Consider the following 14030-nt stretch of genomic DNA (forward strand, 5'->3'; position numbering starts at 1 on the left):
CACCATGAGTACATGGTGAGATCTGCTTGTTTTAGAAGAAAAAAATGCTTTTAGGGTAACAGGTGGCAGATGAGTTCCAGTACCTCATAGGAACAAAGATGAAACAAATTTTCAGCAAGTCCAATGATATTGGCATCGGTTTCCATATTTTCTTGAGTTTTTCTGTAGTTCTTCATGTATGAAATTCATCTCTTGTGTTCAGATTGTTTTCCATTAATACCGTCAGACCTCACACAGAGTTAGCTTCAGTGATGTGCGTAAAGGTCAGTAAGTTTTGGAAGATACATAGCACACAGCAAACTACATGTAATTAAGAAGAGAAATTTGTTCTCCAAAGATAATTTAGGGCCTGAGAAAAATCTATCCATGGCTAGTAGGATAATTAGAGGTAGAGCACAGATCTTCTGGCTATTGCAGCGTCTTGCAGATTTGGTCAAATGAAAACTTTTCTTTTACAAAGTATTTTAGGCAAAATAAGAAAATGGTGGAAATTTTCTCCCTCTCCTTCCTTCTTCCCTTCCTTTCTTCTCTTTTTATTTTTTTAAAATTATATCTCTTTGAAGAAAGGCCAGGGTCAAGGAGGTAGGCAGCACTGACAACTTTCGTATACACATTAGATATTCAAATTGCAGTTTTCATTAGTTTTATTTTTTGTCACTTTATAAAAGTGAGCACATTGCTCACTTTCATTTTTTGCTCAATGGTCCTGTTTAGTATACATTTTATTTTAAAATTGATTTTTATAAATAGAGTTAGTCATAGTCTGCCCTATTTTAAAAGTAGTACAACTGAGAATTCAGAGATAATGCAATGTTATGAATTAATGAACCTAGTAAATCAGATCAATAGATCAAATAAGATGACATCATATACAGTGAACTATCTGGAAGAAAAATACAGAAAATAAATCCATTTACAATAGCATCAAAAACAAGAAAATACTTAGGAATAAATTTAGCCAAGGAAGTAAAAGATCTGTACACTGAAAACTTTAAGACACTGATGAAAAAAATTGAAGAAGACACAAATAAATGGAAAGGTCTCCCATGCTCATGGATTGCAAGAGTTAATATTGTTAAAATGTCCATACTACCCAAAGCAATCTACAGATTCAGTGCAATCCCTGTCAAGACTCCAGTCACGTTTTTCACAGAAATAGAAGAATTCGAAAATTTGTATTGAACCACAGAAGACCCCAAATAGCCACAGCAATCTTGTGAAACAATAAAACTGGAGGCATCAGACTTCCTGATTTCAAACTATATTGCAAAGCTAATCAAAATAATAATAATAAAATAATAATGCACAAAAACACACATAGACCAAAGGAACAGAATTGAGAACCCAGAAATAAACCCATGCATATATGGTTAACTAACATTTGATAAAGGTGCCAAGAATACTCAATGGGGAAAGGATAGTCTCTTCAATAAATGATGTTGGGAAAACTGGATTTTCACATGCAAAAGAATGAACTGGACCTATATGTTACACCACTCACAAAAATTAACCAAAATGTATTAAGGACTTAAACATAAGACCTAAAACCATAAAACTCCTAGAAGGAAACAGACAGTAAGCTCATTGACATGGGTCTTGGCAATAATTTTTTGGATATGACATCAAAAGCACAAGCAGCAAAAAAATAAGTGGGACTACATCAGACTTAAACAGCTTGTGCACATCAAAAGAAACAATCAATAAAAGGAAAAGGCAACCTACAGAATTGGAGAAATTATTTGCAAACTATGTATCTGGTAAGGGGTTAATATCCAAAATATATAAGCAATTCTTACAACCCAGTAGCAAAAAAAAAAAAAAAAAAAATCCAATTAAAAATGGGCAAAGGACATAAGGAGACATTTTTCCAAAGAGGATACTCACATGGCCAACCAGTACATGAAAAGGTGCTCAATGCCACTAAATATTAAGGAAATGCAAATCAAAACCACAATGAGATATCACCTCACATCTGTTAATGGCTATTATCAAAAAGACAAGAGATAAGAAATGCTGGTGAGGATGCAGAGATAAGAGAACCCTTGTGCAATGTTGATGGAAATGTACATTGGGAGAGCCACCATGGAAAACAGTGTAGAGGTTCCTCAAAAAATTAAAAAGAGCACTATCATATAATCCAGTAATCCCACTTTCTGGATATGTATCTGAAGAAAATGAAATCACGATCTTGGAAAAAGATATCTGGACTCCCACGTTCATTGCAGCATTATTTACAATAGCCAAGATATGAAAACAGTTTAAGTATCCATCAACAGATGAATAGATTTAAAAAAGTGAAAGAGATATATAGTGGAGTATTATTCAGCCATAAAGATGAAAGCATTTGTGACAACATGGATGGACCTTGACAGCATCATGCTAAGTGAAATAAGTCAGACAGAGAAAGACATATATGATCTGACTTATGTGGAATTTTAAGAAGCCGTTCATAGAAACAGAGTACATTGGTTGTTGCCAGGGGCTGGGGTGAGGGAAATGAGGAGATGTTGGTCAAAGCATACAAACTTGCAATTATAAGAGAAATAAGTTCTGGGGATGTGATGTACAGCATAGTGACAATAGTTAACAATATTGTCTTATATACTTGCAAGTTGCTAAGAGAGTAGATCTTAAATGTTCTTACCATAATAACAAAAAAATGCTAATTATGTGAAGGATATGTTATCTAACTTTAATGTGGTAATCTTTTCTCAATATATTACCTGTATCAAATTATCACATTACACACCTTAAACTTACACAATGTTATATGTCAATTATATCTCAATAAAGCTGGAAAATAAAAGATGGCATCATATGATCATTTTATACAAAGCCACTAAAGTGTTTGATAAAATTCAGCACCTACTCCTTATAAAAATTTCTTTAAAATGCTGGACTATACTTCTAGAAGAGAATATCGACAGTACACTCTTTGACATCAGCTTCAAAAGAATCTTTTCGGACACCATAACCCCTCACATGAGGGATACAATAGAAAGAATAAACAAATGGGACTTCATCAGACTAAAGAGCTTCTTCAAGGCAAGGGAAAACAGGATTGAAACAAAAAAACAGCCCACTAATTGGGAAAAAATATTCACAAGTTATTTATCTGACAAAGGGTTAATCTCCATAATATACAAAGAACTCACACAACTCAACAATAAAAAATCAAACAACCCAATTACAAAATGGGCAGGGGACATGAACAGACATTTCTCCAAAGAAGATATACGGATGGCCAATAGACACATGAAAAGATGCTCATCATCACTAATCATCAGGGAAATGCAAATCAAAACTACACTAAGATACCACCTTACACCTATTAAAGTGGCAAAAATATCCAAAACCAAGAGTGACAAATGTTGGAGAGGCTGTGGAGAAAAGGGAACCCTCATACACTGTTGATGAGAATGCAAACTGGTGCAGCCACTATGGAAAACAGTATGGAGATTCCTCAAAAAGTTAAGAATAGAAATACCTTATGACCCAGCCATCCCACTATTGGGTATCTATCCTAAGAACCTGAAATCAGCAATTCCAAAAGTTCCATGCACCCCTATGTTCATCGCAGCATTATTCACAATAGCCAAGTCATGGAACCAACCTAAGTGCCCAGCAACTGATGATTGGATAAAGAAGATGTGGTATATATATACAATGGAATACTACTCAGCCATAAAAAAGGACAAAGTCGTCCCATTCACAACAACATGGATAGACCTTGAGGGTATTATGTTGAGTGAAGTAAGCCAGACAGAAAGACGAACTCTGTATGACTCCACTCATAGGTGGTAGTTAACATATGGACAAAGAGAACTGATTGGTGGTTGCCAGGGGAAAGGGGGGTGGGGGGAGGGCACTAGGGGTGAAGTGGTCTACCTACAACATGACTAATAATGATGTACAACTGTAATTTCACAAGGATGTTAACTTTCATAACCTTAATAAAAAAAATGCTGGACTATAAGTGTATTTCCTCAACATGATAGTGTTTCAAACCTATTATCAGTATCCTACTTAATACAGAAACGCTAGAGAAAAATCTATAAAAATTGAGATCAGGGCCCAGCTCCATGGCTGAGTAGTTAAGTTCACGTGTTCCGCTTCGGCGGCCCAGGGTTTTCCTGGTTCGGATCCTGGGCACAGACATGGCACTGCTCATCAAGCCATGCTGAGGCAATGTCCCACATAACAGAACTAGAAGGACCTACAGCTAGAATATGCAACTACGTACTGGGGTGCTTTAGGAAGAAGAAGAAGAAGTAGAGAAAAAAACGGATTGGCACCTGGGCTAACATCTGTTGCCAATCTTAAAAAAAAAAAAAAAAAAATGAGATCACAGCAAGTTACCCTTTAACATCATTTTGGAAGTTCTGAAGAATATGTAAAAAAAATTTTTTAAAGCATAACTTTAGTAAATGGAGAAACAAAATTATTATTACTTTTTGCTGTGCTTGTTATAACAACATATACAGAATCTTTTTTTTTAACTATTTACTTTGAAATAATCAGATTCACTGGAAGTTGTAAAACTTATACAGAGAATCAAAAAGTCAGATAATAACAAGTGTGGGTGAGGATGTAGAGAACTTGAAGCCCTCATACACTGCTGGTGGGAATGTAAAGTGGTGCAGCCCCTTTAGAACGCAGTCCAGCAGTTCCTCAAATGATTAAACGTTGAGATACCATCTGACCCAGGTATATGTGCCCGAGAGAATTCAAAGCACATGTCCACAGAAAAGCTTGTGCGTGAATGCGTATAGCAGCGTTTAGCCAAAAGATGAAAACAAGGCAGATGTCCATCAGCTGATGAATGGGTAAACAAAATGTCGAGTATCCATCTGGTGCACTATTATTTGGTCATAAAAAGAAATGAAGTGTACTGCTACATGCTACAGCATGGATGAACTTTGGAAATATTATGCTAAGTGAAAGAAGCCTATCACAAAAGACTACATATTGTATGATTCCATTGGTATGAAATGTCCAGAATAGGCAAATCTATAGAGACAGAAAGTAGATTAGTGGTTGCGGAAGGATGGGGTGGGGTGAGGTGGAGTGGGGTGGAGGGGCACAGGGGAATGATAGTTAAAGGTACAGAATTTTTTTTTGAGGTAATGAAAATGTTTTGAAATTGACTGTGGTGAGGGTTGCACATATGTGTAAATATACCAAAATCCAGTGAATGTATACTTTAAATGGGTGAATTATATGATTATGTGAATTATATCTCAAAGATGTTAAAACTAATAATCCAAAGAGGCCTCCTATACCCTTCATCAGGTTTCTCCCAACGGTAACTGTAGTACAGTATCACAACCAGAAAATCGACATTGGTACAATTCACAGACCATACTCAGATTTTATGTTCTGTACATACTCATTTGTGTGTGTTTAGTTCTGTGCAGTTTTATCACGTGTGTAGATTCATGAAACTCCCACCATCGTAAGATATAGAACTCTATTTCATCACCACAAGATGATGTGCTACCCTTTTATGGCCATACACACCTCCTATCCCTTCCTGCTCCTCTCCACCCTAGACTCCCTCATCCTGGTCCTTAAACCCAGGCAACCACTAATCTGTTGTCCATCTCAATTTTGTTATTTCAAGAATGCAGTATAAATGGAATCAAACAATATACAACCTTTTGAAATTGGTTTTTTTCATTTAGCATAATTCCCTTGAAATCCATCCAAGTTGTAACGTATATCAGTAGTCCATCCTTTTTTATTGCTGAATAGTATTCTGTGGTATGGATGTACCACAGTTTGCTTAGCTATTCATCACTGAAGGACATTTGGGTTGTTTCCAGTTTTTGGCTGTTATGAATAAGCTGCTAGGAACATTCATGTGTAGATTTTTGTGTGAATGGAAGTGTTCATTTCTTTGATGTAAGTGCCCAAGAGTGCCTTTGCTGGACCATAGGGTAAGAACATGTTTAGCACTATAACAAACTGCCAAACTATCTTCCAGAGTGGCTGTACCACTTTGTGTTATTATCAGCAATGTATGATTAATCCAATTTCTTTTCATCCTCTCCATAATTTGGTGTTATTGTTGTCGTTTTTTTATTTTTGCCTTTCTGATAGATGTTTAATGATATCTTACTGTGATTTTAACTTGCATTTCCCTAATGGCTAATGATTTTGAACATCTTTCATGTGCTTATTTGCCATCTGTGTATCCTCTTCAGTCAAATTCTGTTCATGTGTTTTCCCAATTTTCTAATTAGATTTTTTTTACTGTTGAGTTTTGAGAGTTCTTTATATATTGTAGATTCAAGTCCTTTGTTAGATGTGGTTTGCAAATATTTTCTCTTAGTCTGTAGCTTATCTTTTCATCCTCTTAACAAGTTCTTTCACAGAGTAAACGTTCTTAATTTTGCTGAGGGGTATTTTTTCACTTTTCCCTTTTATGATCTTGCTTTGGGTGTTATGTCTAAGAATGGTTTGTGTAGCTCTAGGCTCTGAAAATTTTCTCCTATGTCTTCTAAATGTTTTATATTTTCACATTTCATGTTTAGGCGTATGATCCATTTGAGTTAGTTTTGATAAGAAGTGAGGTTTAGGTCAAGGTTTGTTTTTTGGCGTGTGGGTATCCAGTCGCCCAGCACTGTTTGTTGAAAGGGCTGTCTTTCCTCCACTGGATTGCTTTTGTGTTATTAACCAAATTCATTTGAATGCATTTCTATGGCTCTCTTTCCAGGTTCTCTCTTCTGTTCCATAGATCTGTGTGTCTATTTCTCCACTGGTATCACACTGTCTTGATTGGTTTAGTTATATAGTTAGCCTCAAAATCAAGTTGAGTGTTTTTCACTTTTTCCTTCTTTTTCAAAATTGTTTTAGCCGTTGTCGGTCCTTTTCATATAGACTTTAGAAAAAGGTTGTTTGTATTTACAGAAAACCTCACTGGGATTTTGACAGGAATTATGTTAAATTTATAGATAATTTGGGAAGAATTGATAACTGTACTGAGTTTTTCAGTCCATGAACATGATACTAGATCCTCTTTGATTTCTTACATTAACTTTTCGTAATCTTCACCCGACAGATCCCTGAACATGATACAATATATAGAATCATTAATTTTTGAATTCAGTGAATCGGTCAAGTAAATTTACAAGATGTGTCAACAGTATTAAATAACCTGTGTATGTGTGTAAATAAGCACAACCATTTAGACTATATGATAAACAGAGGTCACATGCAGAATAGCACACACACAAAATTGTGTGGCTAAGGGATAGTAAGGTTTTTAAAGACGTAAAATATTTCTCTGGACTCCTCACAAGAATATACTGTTAAATTATGAAGGAAGTTTATTGGCATAATTTAGGAAGTAAGTTAAAAGTGAGTGATTCTAGTTTCTCGTCCACTACTTGCATGGACTATTAGAAATTCTAAATAAGTCAATGAAATTATAATTTATGAGACATTCAAATATTGATCTTGAGCACACTTAATCATACCACATGGCCTTGAAATTGGTCATAGATATTCTGAGAGAACTAGTTTGATATGTTTATAGGTGCTTCCATCATATTTTCTTCTATATCTATGAATACTTTGTCCTAATATTCAGAGCATTATACTTTATGCTGTCAAATAGAAAGTGCTTGGGTTCTGGAATCAGGAAGATTAGCCTAGAACCCTGTATGGCAGTATACACCTATGTGAGAAATAGCAGAAGCTCCTATGACTTTGAGAGACATCCCTAACGTCCCTAAACCTCCATCTTTTCATCTGAAAAATGGGAAATGGTAATTCCTTACAGAGCTCGAATGCAGATTAAGTGAGCTAATGTATGCAAAGAAATGTATTAAGGACTTAAAACATAAAGTAATGGAAGGATATTTGATAAATTTTGTCATCCCAGCCCTTTAACCCTTCCCACATCTCCCTGATCCCTGGCCCTCGAGTCCTCCAACTTTTAATTGGCTTTTAGCCTCCATGTTGTAGAGCCAGGGGTTAGCGAATGTTCTCAGTAAAGGGCCAGATAGTCAATATCTTAGGCTTTGCCATACTACTCATCTCTGCCCTTGTAGCCTGAAAGCAGCCATGGGCAATATGTACATGAATGAGCATGGTTATGTTCCTGTAAAGCTTTATTTATGAACTCTGAATTTCTTTAATTATAGACTCTGAAAATTTCATATAATTTTCAATTTTCATGAAGTATTCTTCTTTCGATTTTTTTTCAACCATTTAAAAAGGGATAATTTACTCTTAGCTCTCTGGCCATAAAAACACAGGCAAAAAGCTGAATTTAGTATTGGCTATAGTTTGCTGACCCCAATATAGAGAATCTCTGGAAGCTAAATAATGAGTCCACTGGGAAGAACATTATATGGCAATTTTCTCAGTAGCTAGGAACATACGCTTTGAAAAGAAAGACCTGGGTTTGAATTCTGGCTTTGCCACTTAGTTTGACCTTAGAAAAGTTACTTTACCTTCCATCTCTAAGCCTCAGTGTGCTCACCTATAAAATCGTGACTTTTTATAAGGTTTAAATGAGATAATACAGAACGGGGAATTGTCCATATAAGATCTCAGTAAGTGGAGTTACAGATGTCTACAGTCTTCCTCTTTCAGTGACTTTTTTTGCGTTTTACCTTGATATGCTAATCAAAACCCCATAAACAATGGTAAGGCATTTCCCAAGAACTGCAAAGGATCTCATTTCATGCCAGAAAATCCTTATGTGAACCCTCTCACTTCTAAATTTGCCTTTGAACTTACTCTGCAATCATAACCAGAACCTTGAGGTGAGATACCTGGGGGACTGACCGCCTTCTCCCCCGAACAGTAAAAGCATCACACAGGGCATTCAGAGCATCTAAGTACCACAAGTTAAGTCAAAATGGATTGCCAGTAGTTTTTAGTGAGAGAAATGGCTAATAAACTGGGTCTTTAACATCCAGTTTTGCTGTTGAGCAGCCATCCCTTTCTGCCATGCCGCTAAAAGAAAGAAGTGAATGATGACACAGCCAAGCACAAGAGCTAGCACTTCAGCACCAAGCCAATGGAGAACTCTAGTGAGCACAGCTGCATCATGGGCTTATGTTCAAGTCGGGGGCCTACAGCCAAAACATGCCAAAAGCTTAGCCTCCTTACATCCCTCCACCCAATTCCGAATCTCAGATGATGTGCACAATCTCAGCACAAGTGATGCTGATCTCCACACCTGTAAGAAGAGCCTGAGGCAGAGAAGGCTTGATCACAGCCAGCCGCCAGGGCTCAACCCCCAGTAATGGTCGAGATGTGCTTAAAAGAGGAGGGACAGGGCTTATTAACGGATCCTGCCTCTCCTAGGTAGAATGTGTGTATTTTCCTTCCTGGAAGTCTTGTCAGCTAGAGACATCTTCCAAACAAAACCAACCTAATGAGCACCAACTCGAGAGAGAAGTTTCTTTGTAGCTGGCAAAATCGTAGCTACAGTGTCTGCGTGTGTCTGTGCATGAGAGAGGGAGGTCTTCACTGGAGCCTGCCCAGCCTGCTTTCTTCTGCAGATAAAAAGGATGCTGATATATGTAGTTGAAGGTTGCAAAGGAGAGATGTGGAGTGGATGGAGATGCCAGATAAATGGAAGAAGAGGGAGCCTTATTACCTTGGGACCCTCTCTTAACATGTGAGCACAGAGCTGAGCCGTTCACTCTTTTAACTTTCTCCAGCTGCTCTGTGTTTTGTGGGTAGGTGCTGAAATAGTTTTATCCCTTGATGGTGGTCTCTACTGCTGAGTTTCAGCATTTTCTGAGTTCCTTATATCCATTTCTCCCAATCGTGACCTGATGGAGTGTCCACTGCAAGTTATTTGTTTGTTCACTGTGGCTTCCTCTCCCAGGCCGGAATGATCTTGTCAAGAGTCAGGACAATCCGTCGGGATCCTGTGTTCCCTGACTGCAAAGTCCCTCAATGGGGAGGTGCAGATGGGAAAGGATGAAGGCAGCAGCTGCAAACCATATTTTATTTCCGATCCCCATCCTGGTCCCAGCAGCTGGATAGGTGCCAACCCTGTGTATGAGCTGCCTAGAGCCTCTCCACCTAAATATCTGTGTGGCTCCTGAAGCCAAATTAGACTAACTGGCATCGTCGACCCTGCGCTGATTTCACCCCTTATGGAACCAGCCTCTTTTTACAAAGAATCTGGCTCTCCTCAGTATTTAAGGACTGGGAGGTTCTTGCAGTGCCATATTCCTCTCCTGAGACACCCACACAGAGTGCTGATGCCATTATCTCCTCCTCCTGGGAGGAAGCTGGAGCTGAGCTGTGACCAACCCTCACTTTCTCACGGTTGTGCAATGCCCTCAGGGGCTGCAGGGGTGTTTTTGCCCTTTCTCTGATTGCTTCTACCAGAAGTACAGTGTAGTAAGCAGTCTGTGCTTTTGCAGTCAGATAGTTTTGAGCTACTCAAATTTGTTCAAATTGTGGCTTTACCCCTCACTGTTGTCTGTCAGGAGCAAGTTGCCAGTTCCTTCATTTACAGAATGGGGATGGTGATGATGATACCAACTTTTGGGGGATGCTCTGAAAATGCATTAGTAATATTTAAGTATCTAGCTTACTCCTGCCCTGCTTTAAGTCCCTTTGTACTCACACCTACGTATACGTACATACTTCATGTGTGCAAATTTGAATGTGCATTCCTCTGAGAACAGTGGTTTAGGCATTGGTAAGTTTCACCAGATGTTATTTGAAAAGCATTTTCTTCTTGGCAACAATAGAAATACATGTGCTGTAAGTGAAATTTTGGGAATAAGGAAAAAATCACTTGAGGTCATCATGGCCACAATTTTTCTCATGTAGTGAAATTTTATTTAAAATTTTTTAGGTAAAAAATTTATTTTTTAAAATTGTATTTCATGTAGGATCATGCTGTACTAACTTTTATTATTTTAACTTTATATATTGTAAATAATTTACTTCCATGAATCCAATTGTTTTCCTATAAAATTATTTTTAATAGTTGTATGTAGTCTGTTATTTTGATGCACCATAATCTATGAAATCTTCTGTTCTTGAAAACTTTGGTTGTTTCTGGTTTTTCACTATGACAAACTCTCCTTCAGCTGCCTTGTAGCGTAATCTTTACATACATTCACAACTTCTTTTTTAATAGGCTTCTAAAAGCAAGTTGTGTCAAAAGTAGGAACATTTTTGAAGCTTTGGGTCAACACGTTTTCTTCCATAAGAGCGTTGCCATTTTAAACTCCTATCAATAGTGGTCCCCCTTCATACCTTCTTCAATTCTAAGCATTAGGAGGAAAAAACTCTGCTATTTTGTATAAATGAAAATTTATGTAGTTACTTATTGTGTACTTTATTTCAAACACATTTTCTATTCCTGTTCTTTGCCAGTTATTTTTGTTGATTTACGATAAATCACATTTGTTGTAAATATTTATTCCCCAGTCATTTGCTTTTTTTTTATTGTGGTAACATTGGTTTATAACATTAAATAAATTTCAGGTGTGCATCGTAATATATTTTGAATTCTGTGCAGATTACATCACGTTCACCACCCAAAGACTACTTACAATCCATCACCACACGCATGTGCCTGATCACCCCTCTCACCCTTCTCCCTTCCCCCTTCCCCTCTGGTAGCCACCAATCCAATGTCTGTTTCTATGTGTTTCTTTGTTGTTGTTTTTACTTTCTACTTGTGAGCGAGATCACATAGTATTTGACTTTCTCCCTCTAACTTATTTCGCTTAGCATAATATCCTCAAGGTCTATCCATGTTTTCACTAGTGGCTGGGTTTCATTTTTTCTTATGGCTGACTAGTAATCCATTGTGGGTATATATTACTTCTTCTTTATTCATTTTTCCCTTGATGGGCACCTAGGTTGCTTCCAAGTCTCGGCCATTGTGAATAATGCTGCAATGAACATAGGGGTGCATATATCTTTATGCATTCATGTTTTCATGTTCTTTGGATAAATACCAAGCAGTGAAGTAGCTGGATTATATGGTAGTTCTATTCTCAATTTTTTGAGGAATTGCCATACTGTTTTCCATAGTGGCTACACCATTTTGCACTCCCACCAGCAGTGTGTAAGAGTTCTGTTCTCCCCACATCGTCTCCAACACTTGTTGTTTCCTGTCTTGTTAATTATAGCCATTCTGACCGGAGTGAGGTGATACCTCATTGTGGTTTTGATTTGCATTTCCCTGATAGTTAATGATGTTAAACATCTTTTCACGTGCTTGTTGGCCATCTGTATATCTTCTTTGGAGAAATGTCTGTTCAGATCTTTTGCCCATTTTTTAATTGGGTTGTTAGTTTTTTTGTTGTTAGATGTACGAGTTCTTTGTATATTTTGGATATTAACCCCTTGTCAGGTATATGGTTTGCAAATATCTTTTCCCAATTGTTCGGTTGTCTTTTTGTTTTGTTGATAGTTTCCTTTGCTATAGAGAAGTTTTTTAGTTTGATGTAGTCCCATTTGTTTATTTTTTCTATTGTTTCCCTTGCCCAGAGTCAATTGCTTTTTAATTTTGTTTATAATGAGGTTTTTTCTTTTTCTCCTACTTTTCTCTGTCTCTCTTATTTTTTTTTTTTTAGACATATCAAAGTCTGTATATTTTGTAGTTAAAGCTATTAACCTTTTCCTTTATGGTGTTTAATTTGGGTATTTTTACCACCCAGGCAGTCATTTCACACCCTAGAATCAGAAGAATGTACACCTATATGTTCTTGCTAAATCATTAATCTATCTTGCATTTATTTTGGCATGAGTGTGAGTTAGGAATCCATGATTTTAATAAGAGTGATTACTATTTTTTTAAAAAATTAGCAGAACTAATCATAACAGACTTTTTAAGAGTCAGTAGATATACATATGAAATACCAAAACAAAGAATCCAAATGGAAATACATTTCAGGGAATTTTTTAAAAAGGTCTATGGCTCTTTGTAGTGAGAAAACTCTGCTTTGGCAGAGTTTTAGTTAATTCTAAATAGCTAAAGTGCCATAATTAAATTCCACAGTAACCCTCTTTTGTTACTCACTGAGTTGACTGCTGGGAGTGATGACAATTTAGAATTCACCTTAACTTTTTTCTCTGGGTATCTTCTCAGTTTTATCCCTTCTTTCTGTCACAGTCTCTGTTTCTGGAGCAACCTGCCCTCCTGAACAGCATCTCTCTCCAGGATGCACACCTTGTGGATCTTTGCTGTCTTCTGATGTCTCTGTGTTAGCTTCCATCCCTTTAATTTGGTGATTCATTCACCTATCCTCGAAAACCTGGTTTTCCAATAGCCCTGCCTGTTTTGAAACACAGTGTATGTAGGTTGACCACGGGTAAAACATTGCAAAATCACTGATTACTTGGCAAAATTAGATGTATTAAGAGGAAGGGCACTGACTCTTGGTACCTCCTGTTTCAGGAAAAGATGAAAGGCAAGAACAAGCTGGTGCCTCGCCTGCTGGGGATCACCAAGGACTCGGTGATGCGTGTGGATGAGAAGACCAAGGAAGTGCTGCAGGAGTGGCCACTCACCACAGTCAAGCGCTGGGCAGCCTCGCCCAAGAGCTTCACGCTGGTAGGGACTGGCAGAGGACAACCAGGGGACCAACATAGCCTTGGGTGATATTGTGAGGCAGAAGAGAAAATACAAGCCTGTTGCATTTCTCTGGTCTTTAGAGAGCATCATGGAGAGGGAGAGGTGGTGGGAGTCTGTGGCAGGAAACTGGTCCAGAAGTGAGGGAGATGTCAGCCAGCTGGGTGTATTCAGCCACCACTTTCTAGTGCTCTGAGTAAGTCTGTCTCAGTTCCTTAACTAGAAAGAGCCACTCACAGAAGGAGTCTGTTTTCTCTGTGCCTGATGACATGATGACATGCCTAGCATACCCCAGAAGGAAACTTTCAGCTTGCGTCTAGGCAAAAATCTCATAATGGGGCATCAGGAAAAACAAAAAAATGATGTGTTGATTGATAGGCTCATGCCAGTTGGAAGGAGTCTTCAGAAAACATACCTTCTTTCCTCCTGTAGTCAGTTACAGCTATACCTTCAT

The 14030-nt window shown here is 37.6% G+C and overlaps 1 protein-coding gene across 10 annotated transcripts in view; it reads left to right on the top strand.

Moving 5' to 3' along the window:
- TLN2 (talin 2) overlaps window positions 1-14030 on the top strand; it is a 413192-nt gene that overhangs the window by 249353 nt on the left and 149809 nt on the right. For all 10 annotated transcript variants that reach the window (XM_046652946.1, XM_046652956.1, XM_046652955.1 and 7 more), the window contains one exon: window positions 13403-13558. In XM_046652946.1, the coding sequence (XP_046508902.1) occupies window positions 13403-13558 (156 nt within the window). The remainder of the gene's footprint in view (window positions 1-13402; window positions 13559-14030) is intronic.

This window comes from Equus quagga, chromosome 2 (genome assembly GCF_021613505.1).
Source record: "Equus quagga isolate Etosha38 chromosome 2, UCLA_HA_Equagga_1.0, whole genome shotgun sequence".
Taxonomy (NCBI): Eukaryota; Metazoa; Chordata; class Mammalia; order Perissodactyla; family Equidae; genus Equus; species Equus quagga.